Source organism: Balaenoptera borealis (assembly GCF_965194805.1).
Source record: "Balaenoptera borealis genome assembly, chromosome: 11".
In the NCBI taxonomy this organism is placed as follows: domain Eukaryota; kingdom Metazoa; phylum Chordata; class Mammalia; order Artiodactyla; family Balaenopteridae; genus Balaenoptera; species Balaenoptera borealis.
Window position 1 is genome coordinate 103,369,573 of NC_138868.1, and position 12,291 is coordinate 103,381,863.

At 54.2% G+C, this 12,291-nt stretch overlaps 1 protein-coding gene across 2 annotated transcripts; it reads right to left on the reverse strand.

The window, feature by feature from the left end:
* Positions 1-4: 4 nt before the first annotated feature.
* LOC309605711 (endothelial cell-selective adhesion molecule-like) lies at positions 5-8,398 on the reverse strand. Of its 2 annotated transcripts, XM_082341838.1 has the most exons (7): positions 8,086-8,393; positions 4,457-4,653; positions 3,196-3,397; positions 2,871-3,026; positions 1,485-1,607; positions 1,078-1,204; positions 5-853 (listed from the first exon to the last, which is right to left on the reverse strand). In XM_082341838.1, the coding sequence occupies exons 1-7, from the start codon at positions 8,342-8,344 to the stop codon at positions 538-540; spliced, it is 1,380 nt and encodes a 459-aa protein (XP_082197964.1). In that variant the 5' UTR covers positions 8,345-8,393; the 3' UTR covers positions 5-537. The 2 variants fall into 2 exon arrangements, with proteins under 2 accessions (XP_082197964.1, XP_082197965.1); XM_082341839.1 differs by lacking the exon at positions 2,871-3,026 and having other exon boundaries at positions 8,086-8,398.
* Between the last annotated feature and the right edge of the window lie 3,893 nt (positions 8,399-12,291).

A 12,291-nucleotide genomic window follows, 5' to 3' on the forward strand; every position in this document is an offset into this window, starting at 1 on the left:
TCACTTTCCACACAAACACAATGTATCTTTATTGAGGTTTGCAAAATAAAAGCAAAACCATGCATTTCAAGTTAGTATAAAAAATATCTTCCTTATCCCCTGCCCCAACAAAACCCAACCAAACCAGCAGGACAGGTTATATTAATGCCGGGAGCTGGAGGGGCAGTGAAGGATGAGGTTAGGTGGGACGGGGTACAGACCAAGGGGGCCTGGAGGACTGGTTGACTGGTGGTCCCGACCAGGCCCTGGGGGATGGGGGTGAGAGGCAGAGGTAGCAATCTCAGCAGCATCCCACTGCAGTCTTAGAGAGAGCCCAGGGCGGGGGCCTTCCTAATCCTAGGTCCACGTCCTCTTCTTCTACCTCCTGGAAGTTTGGGTCTTAACTGAGACTCAGTTTTCCCATAGTAAAGAAAGGTGGGGGCAGAGGACCGGAGGTCTGGAAGGCGGCCACCCTCCCAAGGCTCAGGCCTCTGTGCTAGGGGTGACCCCTGTAGGAAGGAGAGAAGCCAGATGCTCAGCCAGCGAGTGGCTGGGCCATCACACCAGAGACCCAGCCTGACTCTGGGCGGGCACCATCACAGGGACAGCACCCATGCGGCTCAGAGCAGAGGAAGAGACCCCCCCAGGGCTGGGGGATATTGGCTGAGGGTGGGCCCCATCTGTTCTGGGCAGCCTTGGTGAGGGCAGGACCTGACTGGAGAGGCTGGGTGTGGGGCTCAATGCACCAGGCCTGGGAGGGCCGTGGGGTGGCCGAAGGGCTCGTGCAGAGGTAACAGAGGAGAGGGTCCCATTCTTGGAGATTGTGTCTGAGCCCTTGGGCCAGGGCAGGGTCCGGGGAGCAATGGCGTCCTCCCTAGTCATCAAAGAAGCAATAAGAGGTCAGAAGCCGGAAGGGGGAAGGGGGAGAGTTTCCACGTGCTTTGTCTTACTCTCACCTCCCCTCTCCTTCAACTCTCCTCTCACTTAAAATCTGCCCACAAGAAGGATGGTTCAACCACCGCCCAACCTTCCATTAGATGAGAGCTGCCCGAATTCCCAAGGAGAGCCCTCATCTTGGCAGAGATCAGGGACACTTACTTGATATCGTTGGCCGGCTCCTCTAGGGCCTTGCCCCGGCGTTGGTACAACAAGACCAGCCCAACCAGGAGCCCTAATCCAACCATGGTGCCCACGACAGCTCCAGCAACCACCGTAGCCTCAGGCCCTGGAAAAACCTTGCTGTCAGCGGGGGACTCTCAGCTTATTCCCTGGCCCCTTCCAACCCCACTGCCCCACTGCCCTACCACCACCATACACATTTTCTCTTTGTTAAGAAGAAGGTGCTGTCAAGAAGAAAGTGGTCACTGACCAAGCACCTGCATGAACATTTGACCAAGACAAGCTCCTTGTCCTGTTGTAATGAAAGGCCTCCTCCCCTCTCTTGCAAACCCACCCCACCCCCCATTGACCAATCTTCTCCCTAACCACACTTACCCCTCACTGACCTGTGCTCACTTTCAGGGTCACATTGCACTGGGCACTGCCCACCTCATTGTGGGCCTTGCAGATATACACTCCAGACATGGAAGTGGAAAGGTTTTTGAGGTTTAAAGATCCATGGATGGCATCTGTGGACACAATTTAACCGTCAGTCCAGGGATCCTCTTTCCCATAAAAATCATCCTGCCCCTCCTCTGGAATGTCCTCTTTGACTCCCTGGGAGAGACTCCCAGGCTATCCGTTCCCTGAGGGAAGGGAAAGGTGTGACAGCCAGTATGCTGGGTTCTGCTCCCAGTTGCCTAACTGCCAGCTCAGTACCCCTCTCCATTTCCACCGCTCAGTGTCCCCAAGTGATATCTGAAAGGAGGCTAAAGAGGAAGTGATGCCCAGAAAAACCAAAATCCAATTTTTACTTTTATTTCTGAATGGCAGAGAGTGAGAGAGAAAGGACATTGAGCGAGGAATGAGAAAACCTAGGATCCAGAATTGACCAGTCTTCTCCTTGGGAAGACTGGTCAATTGACTTTAAGAAAGTTACCTGCTATCTCTGGGTCCCAATTTCTTCATCTGTAAAATGGGGTAATACGACCTACTTGATGGTGTTGAAAGGAATATATGAAATATTCTAATGATTTTAACAGTTAAAGTTTATTGGCTGCTTACTCTGCACCAAAGACTAAGTTCTTTACATGTACTAACTTAGAAAAGTTTCACAACAAACCTATGAGGTAAGCTCTATGTAAAAATAATTTTAAAACTTTTATTATAAAAATGGTCAAATAAAAAGTAGAAAGAGGGACGAAATAAAAATCCATATACCCACAACCTAGATTCAACAGTTGCTAACATTTTGCTATACTTATTTCATTTCTCTTTCTCTTTTTTCTGAGACATTTTAAAGTAAATACTTCAGCATGAAACTCCAAAAATAAGGAAGGACAGTATCCTACATAACCACAATACCATTACCACACCTGATAAATTAAGACTAATTCTCCAAGAGCATCTAGTACTCCATATTAAAATTGTTCCATCGATTATCTCAGTCAAATTGAAAAAAAAAAAGTTCCAATTGCCCCCAAATGTTTTTTATAGCTGGTGTGTTCAAATCAGGGCTATTGATATCCCCATTTTACAGATGAGGAAACAGAGTCACAAAGTCAAACACCTAGTGAACGCAGATCTTCTAGCCCCAGCGGCTCTTGAGTAATGTAAGTCTGCAGCACGTGCCCGCACCTGGCAGGGCCTCTTTCTCCAGCCCCTCCCCACACCCTCCTTCTCCTCCCCGCCAGTGCTTTTCAGCATTGCCTCCCCTGGCACCCCGGCCCCTCTGGTATGTCATCTTTCCTCTACCCCAGCCGCACTCTCAGTGTCTCCGGAAGGCCCCTCACCTAAAACAGGTGCAAAGAAGACCTGGGAGGATGGGGGCGACCGCACCCACTGGTATTGGGCAGCGGGCTTACTCCTTGGGGACTGGCAGCGCAGGGTTACGTTGGTCCCCACGTGGGGCACGCCCCGGAGGCGGCAGGATGGAGGAGCTGGAGGAACTGGGGGAGGGGAGACAGGTTAAACACTCACATCCGGGGGCCAGCGGCTCCCCCTCCCCCGCTCCCACACACCGACGCCCTGTCACTCTGTTTGCCCCTCCCCCAACCTTCACACTCAGTCGTTTGGGGGAGAGACCTGCCCCACCTCCCATGGGTGCCTCTCACTTACCCAGCACATTGAGTTCTAAAGTCTTGCTGCTGTGACCTCGAACAGTGCCTTGACTGTCTTGCAAGTTCACGGAACAGAGGTAGGGTCCGGAGTCTTTCTCCTGGAGGCCCTGCAGCCGCAGTGACACATTCCGGGAGGGCATGGGGTAGACCAGGGATGCTCCAGGTTTGCTTGATGTGACCCCACTGATGTGCGCCAACACCTGGTGGGCGGGCGTAACACCTCCCCATTATTACTTGTCTGCTCTGTGCCCAGGGCTCAGCTAGTCCCCCTCCCCCAAACTGGGGGTCTTCAAATGCCCCTCACCTGCACCACCCCCTCTAACCTCTACCAGTTCTCCATTCACCCCTGTCTCTCTAGCTACCATCTCACCGCCCTGGGTCCTCTGCACCAGAACAGGTCCTGTTCCCCTGGACGCTGTCTCTTCATCTCCCACTTGGGGTGTTTAGAAAGTGGTAAAATGGATGAGGGATAATGTAAATAGGGGGACATGTATGAAAGAAACTTAGACTGCAGGGGTAGTGCCAAGAGAAAAAAATATCTTTTTAAATTTTCTTTTTCTTGAAGATCCCCAGCCCCCCAGTGTATAAGTCCAGGCCCTACCCCTGCAATCTAAGTTTCTTTCATACACACCCCCTACTTATCAAATGACCTCCTGAACACACTTTCTAGGACCTTGCAAGGAGCCCAGCAAGTAAGGAGCTCTGAAAATGACGTTTCCTTGGCTTCTGGGTAAATTTGCCTCTGAGTCTTCATCTGATGTCAGGAAGGAAGATAGGTGAGAGAGTGTAGGAGGACATGTACCCTTGCCTCTCAAGGAGGTTATGTGGGAGCAGGGGGACAGAAAATCATTTGGAAAGAGACGCGGCCTGTGACAATGTCCAAAGCACAGATAATGTGAAAACAGGAAGAAGCTCAACTTTTAAAAGTTGTGTGATACTTGCCCTAACCCTTCCTGTTTCCTATACCCTCAATCCTCACTTTCCCCCTTGCCCCACAAAGTAAAATGCCTCTCCACTTGTCAGTGTTTGGTGCGCTGGATTTCTAGGGACTCCTGGGAAAAAGAGAATTCTTTGGGGAAGCCTCCAAGATCAAAACAAAAAGTGAACCGGTGAGGTGGACCTTGCTTTTCCCTGATGCTCCTTCGAGTCAGCCATCCCCTGGCCACCCCTCCCACCGTTGCCAGCTCTCCCCTGTTCCCCACCCCGCCCCCGCCCCCCCTCCTGCGTAGCTAGCCTCTGGCCGAGACGATTTCCCTCACCTGGCTCATATTCATATTCTTCCCTTCCAGTAAGAACCATATCACGGTGGGCACCTCCCAAGGCTTGGGCTTGGTCGAAGACACCTCCCCTTGCAGGGTGTACCACGCCGGGAGCACCACTTCCGCTCCCTCTACCGCCCGCAACTTGGTGAGGCCGGAGGGCACGTGCAGCTCCACTTGGGCCCGCGAGGGGGACGCTGGGGATGAGAGCGAGGAGGGTGAGCGCGGAGCCCAAGGACCCAGCTCAACGCGGCGGCAGGAGAGGACGAACCTCGCGGGGTCCCGCCACCGTGGGCCTCGAAGACTGCCCAGGGCCCGCTGGCCTGGGATCCCATTGTCAATTTCATCAGAGCCTCTTCTCCCCAACCTCAGCCCGCTGGCTTGCGGCTGGGATAGGGACCCGTGTCTACGCATTTATTGGTATCCAGAGGCACAGATTTCCGCGCACCAAGACGAGGAGGGGGCAGATTTCCAGCGAGAAGGGAAAGACATCCAAGAGGAAGGGAAGAGTCAATACTTTTTATCTACACTCTACGTAGGCCACTTGCTCCCCCAATTTTCCTGGGCGGTAAGACGCTGGTCGGGATCAGCAGCTTTCCCATCTCCTGCGTTCTCAACCAGATGGGCGGAGCGGGGTGGGAGGGTTAATCGGTTACCGATTAACTCCGCGGCTCCTTCTGAACTACTCCGAGCCAGGGAAACTGGAGTGGCCCAGCGCCCAACCCGGCCCAGTGACTGCCCGTGCTCCCCGGCCTCCTGCTGGGTTCCCACACGTGGGCTTCCCCAGGAAAGCTCCCAAGGGTCCTTTTGGGGCCCAGGGGATCTGGGCGGGTCGCAGGGAATCCTGGCAGAGCTAGAGGAGAATGAAGGTTCCCCTGACAATCAAGTACAAAGCAATCAAGTACAGAGCTTGCCTCTGCCTGTGACTGACCTTCAGGAGGTGGCCTGGGGTGTTGGTTTCAAGGAGGGGCCTGTCGAATCAAAGCTTGCATCATGGCGCCCAGGAGCACTCACTTATTGCCCTTTGGAGAGGCAAGGGAGCAGCCAGTCAAAAGCCCTTTGGGGGAATAAGCTTGGGCTTGTCCGTGGCCAGGCCTGAGGATGTTGGCCGCCCTAGTCCTAAGCCCTGCTCTCACTGAGGCACTGAGTCCTCGGCCTCAACGCTCTGCCCTGGAGTGTGAGATGCCACATCCGCGTGGTGATCAGGGGGCCACCGCTCGGACAGCGGCCGCGCACGGGTCCAGCTTTCCACCCTGCTAGAGGCCGGCTGAAGGCCTCTAAGGGCCCAGGAGTGGATCCGGCCAGGATGCACACCGCCCCCATGGCTTCCTGGCTGCGTGTCTTTACAGAACCCCCAGCCCGATTCCTTGGCCTTCTTAGCACCCCCCTCCCCATTTCCTGGCAGGTCCCTGTGGGCCAAGCAGGAAACTTGTGCCCGGTGATAAGCCAGAAGACAATGAGGAGGGCGCCGCTGGACCGGAGGCTCTGCAAGCAAAAACAACCTCTGCCTCAAGGAGCCTGACACCAGCTCAGGACCAGCCCGCCGGCTGGGACGCGGAGAGGCCTACGGGTGGTGCAGGCTCTGGCCCAGCCTTTCTGCAGCTCACCCCCAGCGGCCAGACACAGTTCCCACCGGAAAGCGGCCACGGTCCCGGGAGAGGGGTGAGCCGCCTCCGCCCTAGGCACCCCCAGCCACCTCCCTCCGGTCCTGCATTTATGAGGTCACTTTGCCAAAGGTAGAGGGGTGGTAAATCAATAATAATGTGGACACACTGGGGTCTGGGCAAAGGCCAGCTAGGAGCTGCAGAGGGCCCCAGGCTTCGCTGCCCTGGTCCGGGGTGTCCGCTGGAGCAGAAGCCCCTCAACTCTTCGGCCCTTTTTGCTCCCAGGTGCCACAGGGAGAGGCAAAGGGGGTGGTTGGGTCTGAGTGAAGGAGACAGGAGCAGCCCAGGAAAGGGACCCTTCTGGCCCACGCCAGACCGGAGTGTGGAGCAGGCTAGAGCGCAGGAGAAGGAAAATGGGCCTGCTCCCCAGGGCTACTATTTTTAGTCTCCCTCTTTCTCTGAGAAACTCCCCCCGCGGGCTTCTCACGCCCCAGGGGCAGCATCGCTGAGCGTCCGAGGAGGAGCGAGGGAGCAGAAGGGCCTCGGCGGAGAACCCTGTCGGGCAGAGCCCAATGGAGCCTGTGCCACCCAAAGCGCTGACCATCCCGAGGGCCATTTAACCCTCAAGTGGCCCCCCGGGGGTGGCCGGGTAGGGATGCTGAAGCCTGGGTCTTCAGTATGAAATCTGAGGCTCAGAGTTAGGATAGAAAGAGGACGGGTTGCAGGAGAGCTGCCGATGACGCCCTGGCCGCTAACTTGAATTTTTCTCCCTTTCTTCAGAGATCCCCAGCAGGAAGGGGGATGGGGAAGTTGGGGGGTAGAATGCAGAAGGGAAAGAGGTATTGATGTTGAAGTTGGGAGAGGGGGCCTGAGAAGTCAAGGGATCCTGGAGCAGCCCCACCAAGCCTAGAGGGGCTGGTGGTCTGGTCCTGAGCCCCACTTTGTCTGGGGACCCTAATACTTCATGCCCCAACACCCTTGCAGCACAGACTGGGCTAAAGGAGACACGGGTAAAAGTTAGGTGGGCCCCATCACTGTGGTTGAATTTCACTCTACATCTTTCCAAGCCTTACTTGCCCTGGTGATTCCAACCTGAGAGAAATGAGGAGTTAAAGCTGACCTGGACAAATCCACCCTTCACCCTCATTCGGGATCCTTGAAGAAAGATGGCAAGAAAGCCTGGGAGGCAGCATGTGAAACAGCTTATAATGAGCTTAGTTCCTGTGGGTCCTTTTCTCCCAGATATTGCCCTGGGCCACCCCAGCTCCTGGGCGCTCCTGGAGGCCTTCAAACACTCCTCAAGCACTTGCTCCAAGGAGGGGCCCTTCCTCTCTGACTCAAAGGCCCTCTTCTCTATTTCCTTTGTCCCTTTGGCTCTGGGAGCCAATGGGGGGGGGTGGACCTCTTGGGGGGGGGCTCACAATTCTGCTCCTCTAGGCATTCAAAGCCCTCCTCCATTTCCTGTGTCCCAAATGACCTCACGGTCGTGCTTTGGGGGCACCTCCCTTGATTCCCAGGGCAGGAAGCAGGAGGAGGGGGCAAGTGGGAGGATCTGGGCTGGGGAATTGAGGTGAAGTGCGTGTGTCAAGCCCGGGAACCAGGGAATTCCCCAGGGGCTCTCGCACATCAGTTTGTGGCGGGGTGGGGGTCGGGAGGGGGGCTGGAGTTAAGTCCTTAAGCTCTTTAGCCAGTGTCTCATCCAGCAGCTCAGCTCATCCGGCTCTGCTGGGTGGAGGTGGGGAGTGGGGGTGAGGAATGGCTCCAACAACTCACCCCAGGCGGTGCCCTAACCCTCTCCCCGACCACAAACACACCGCACCCAAAGTGGGAGCTGTTCCCCGACGCAGCGGGGACACAAGTGATGCCCTGCGTGGGGGGAAGTATAAGGGCGGGGAGGGAAAGAGTCAGAGACGGGAGTCCTGTCCCACCCAGCTCCTCATCAGTGCCCAAAACCACCTCCCTCAGGGTCGCATTCACCCCACCTCTCCCATCTCACGTCCCCTCCAGGTCCAGGGTTTCACTCACCGAGAGTAGTCAGCCCCAGGAACAAAAACCGCAGCAAGCTGGTCGCAGGGAACCCGGGCAGGGAAACCATGGCCTTCCCTGGCCCCGACGGAGTCAGGGGCGCCGGCTCCGGGACACACCAAGCGACAGGTGCTGGGGCCGCACGACGGCCGGAGCGGAGGCGGGAGCCGGGCCACTGACACCAAGGGCGGCTCTGGCCAGAGTCTGCGTGCGTGTGCCGGTGGTGGGGTGGGGACCGACGGGGACTGGGGCGGGGCATTCGAGGGGGCGGAGAGGTCGCCGTCCTCGCGGGCGGGGCCCGAGGGTGACCCGCCGCGGGGGGGACGCTCCTCGCGCTCCGACGGCCGGCTCCCGCGGCCTCCACCGGGTCAGGACGCAGGGGCGGGGTCGGGTGAGTCGTGGCGCCCTCGCAGCCGGCCGGGGGCAAGGGCAGAGGAGAAGAGCCCTAATTCTCAGACTACGCCATAGCCTTCCCCCTCCGCTAAGTGCGGTAGGAAGGAGGGCCAGGAAGGAAGGAAGGTTTGGGGATTATCCGACGTCCAGGGGCCACCCGCACCCGACACCCTAAGCGGCCGGGGCTCCCGCCCGACCAACCGGCTCCGAGCTTGGGGGTAACGCGTCCTCAGCCTAAGCGGGGAGGAGGGGAGCCGCGTTTTCCCGGGGCCACTGGGGCTCCGCAGTGTGGGGCTTGAGGCGGCAGGACAGGTCCAGAGTGCCGGCCGCGCGGGCCCGGTTCTGCTGCCCGCAACTACCAATTTCCCAGGGCCAGGGGCGGGTTAGGCCGCGGGAGCGGGCAGGGAGAGAGGCTCTGGAAGGGAGGCGGCCACGCCCACCCCCGCCCACCCCCGCACGTGCCGCGTGGCCCCGAGGCTGCGGTGGGGGATGCGCCGGCGGTGGACCCGAGGACCGTGTTCACCTGTGGCGGGAGAAGACGGGGCCTCTCAGCAGGTTCTCGGAGACTCCCTAAAACCAAGGCCCGAGGGTCACCCGGAGCTTGCGCCGCAAACCCGAGCAGGGAAGTGACTGGCGCAAGGAAACCCCAGGAGCTGAGCAGGAAACTGAGGAAACAAGATCCCGGTTCCCCGCTTAACTCTGAAAAGCCTTATGCAGACTGGGGAGGAGGGGGCAGCTGCGGGAAGGTAGACTGGACCAAGTCCCTCCATTTATTTATCCCCATGTCTTCGCTGCCTCCCATCCCTCCTCAGGCCCGCTCTGATCCTTTAATTCCCGGGACTAGATCATGTTCGCTGTGAAATTTAATTTAACCGTCCCTCCCCGCGCCAGCCGGTCACAGGCACCTCTGCGCCCTCTGGCGGCCGAAGCTCTCTTACAGAAGGGCACGCACCCGTTCTGGCTTCTCGGTCGGACAGCCAAAATAAAGATGCTTCAAACATCCGGGCACGGCTCAACCACCGAGCAAAGGTCACCGAGGACAGAAGGCATAACAAGGAGTCCCTGGCGCTGCCTGCTCTAGGTGACCAGTTGACTGGGCAGAAAAGCAGCCAGGCCTCCTGGATTCCATTTACTCCACACGGCCCTGCATTAACACTGAATGTGGTCTTTGAGCCTGCGCTGCCCACGGTCTTTTTCTACACAGCGCCCTGTAGACGCTCTCAGCTGCTTCTTCCTAGTGTGACCGGCCTGGCTGCTCTTCAAATACCTGCCATGCAGTGGCTTTGAGAAATGGCTATGCAAACACTAGACTGCTCATGCAACCCCTAGAATCGTAGTACTTGGCAGCTCAGTGACAGCAAAGGCAACAGTAATAGGTAACTGCTAGTCTCATACCCTTATACAGGGACCTACAAACTTTGAATTGTCAAGTAGATTGTGTGTGTGTGTGTGTATGTGTATATATATATGGGGGGAGGGTGCTGTTGGTTTGGTTTTTCTAGTCTATCACACTCTTTTTTTTTTTACTTTAGTCTTCACTGCAAAGCACCTCTTGTAAACATCCCTCCTTTATTTCCAGGTCAGGCCTAGGTTACCCCAAATAAGTAATTCCTTCCAAAAACAGCAGTACAATGCTCTCGGTTGTATCCCAGGAGCACCAGAGCATCTGATTACAGAGGCTGTGCTCATCCCTATCAAGTGCTACGTAAGGCAGGGAGGGCCTCAACATTCACTCTCAGTAGGTAACGTTCCAGAATTTGTGCCCCAAACAATTTACAACATCAGAAGTAAAGATACAAATAAAGATTTGCAGGCAGTGATTCTCTCCATGTGACAATGAAACAGTCTCTTCAGGACTCTTTCACTGCTCTCACCCAATCAAAGAATTTTCTATACTATCTCCTACTCCAGCCACTTCTTTTCTGCTGACCCTGAGGCAGTCAAGTGGTAGAAGTTAGCAGAGCAGTTCTATTACTTTCTGAAAGTTTTTGCTGAGCTGCAGTTTAGGGTGAACATTGCTCTCTACCCTTGTGTATAATGGGAATGTTAGTGCAGATGATCTGTGAGTGACCTGCATCAACAGGTTGTGTGCAAGAGCTAAGTTCATAGTTTCATGTGTTAAGAGACTTGCAGCTCACTAGTGTTTCTCCCCGTCATACCTCATCTTTTATCTCTACAGTATTTTTTAATGCTGACTCTTACATTTGAATGTAGTGTCTCCATCCTCCTGGAATCAGTTATAAGGCTTCACTGAGGTCTAAATAGTCTACTTTTTGTTTTTAGAAATGCTCATATAGTTATCTGACACCCTGCTGTCCTCTTTTCTAGATTGTTCTGGCCAAAGAGAATGGATATTCAGCATCAGCAAGGTACTTTCTTTCCAAGTCTCCGTTTCCCGGTGCTCAGCTTTGTCCTCTTGCCCCTCCCCCTCACCCATCCCAAGCCACATGGTGAAAACACATATTGGATCAGTCTTTGCCATACACTCTGTGCCGCTCATAGTGGTCTAGCAATGCCCTATTCTCAGTAATGTTAGGTAGATCTCAGACATCCTCACTAAATGTTCCCAAATGTTCTGCCCCTGCTAAGTAACTAACAGCAGTGAAAAGTGGGATGGGGGAAGAAATGAATGAAGCATAATGTTAGTTTTAGGGCTGATCAGTGGCAAAGTTTGGGGGATGCCATGTACTACTCCTGGTGATAATGCTTTTTCCTGCAGCACTTGGCACTAATATTATGAGATTATTGCTACAAAATGGTCAATGAAGGCTTGGTCTTTAGGACTATAATTCCAAGTTCCAAAGAAGAGCAAACTCATGAGAATTTCCTAAAGCCGATACCTACAGCCTGTGCCCAGGGAGAAGAGGTGCTGCACTCAAACATTCCAGAATATTTATATATACTCTCCCTGAACTAGCACCCACTTTTAGCAACTCACATCAGGAAACAGCCAACTCCATAAACCTAGACTTAAATGACATTAATAAAAGTCATCCCATTGGTTATAAGCTCTCTAGTCACTAGAAAAATAAATAAGCATCAACCAACCAAGAGGTATCAGAATGAGAAAAACCACTGATTTAAGACAACTCAGGCTGCAGGAAAGAACATTTTTTTTAATCAATGTGCAATTTTATCTTCAATAGTACAGAAAAATGGGGAGAATTATAGCTCTTACCTGGATTTGCAGTCCATTTAAAGTAGAGTACCCGAGAGATGCTGGGGGAATCATTAAAGATAAATAACCAATCTAACAAGTCCCTGTCATGAGACCAAAGTGACCCTTGACTACTCTACTAGTAAGGTAGTTCTTAGCCAAGAGTACTAACCTCCAACTGGAGTGCTAGTTGACCCACAGGAATCACTGCAAGATCTAAAGGTGATAGTTACCCTCCTAATGGACTGATACCTTACAGTTTCCTATCCTACGGATCACTTAAAATTTTTGTTTGGATGTTTCTATTAGATCTTCTCTCCTTTTTCACAGGCAGTATGATGACATCAATTCTCCACCTGTGCTCCTGAGAGAGCTGCCCCTGATTACTGAGTGTAAAGATGAGGAATGAGAGTCTCTTACAAATTCATGTACTTAGGGCCAAAAGGAATATCCTTTTGTAGCTTTTTAAAAAGTAGCACAAAGTGAAATGTCCAATGACCTTTGTTACTCTGACAAGAGATCATGACATTGGTCAGTGGGGTACAGAGAGCGAGAGGGAGTGAAGCTGCCCTACTCTGTTGTGTTCATCCCTGGCAGTAAAGTCAGAGCACGGCCCCACTGCCAGTGCGACCACACTCGGCTGCAAAAAGCTCCAC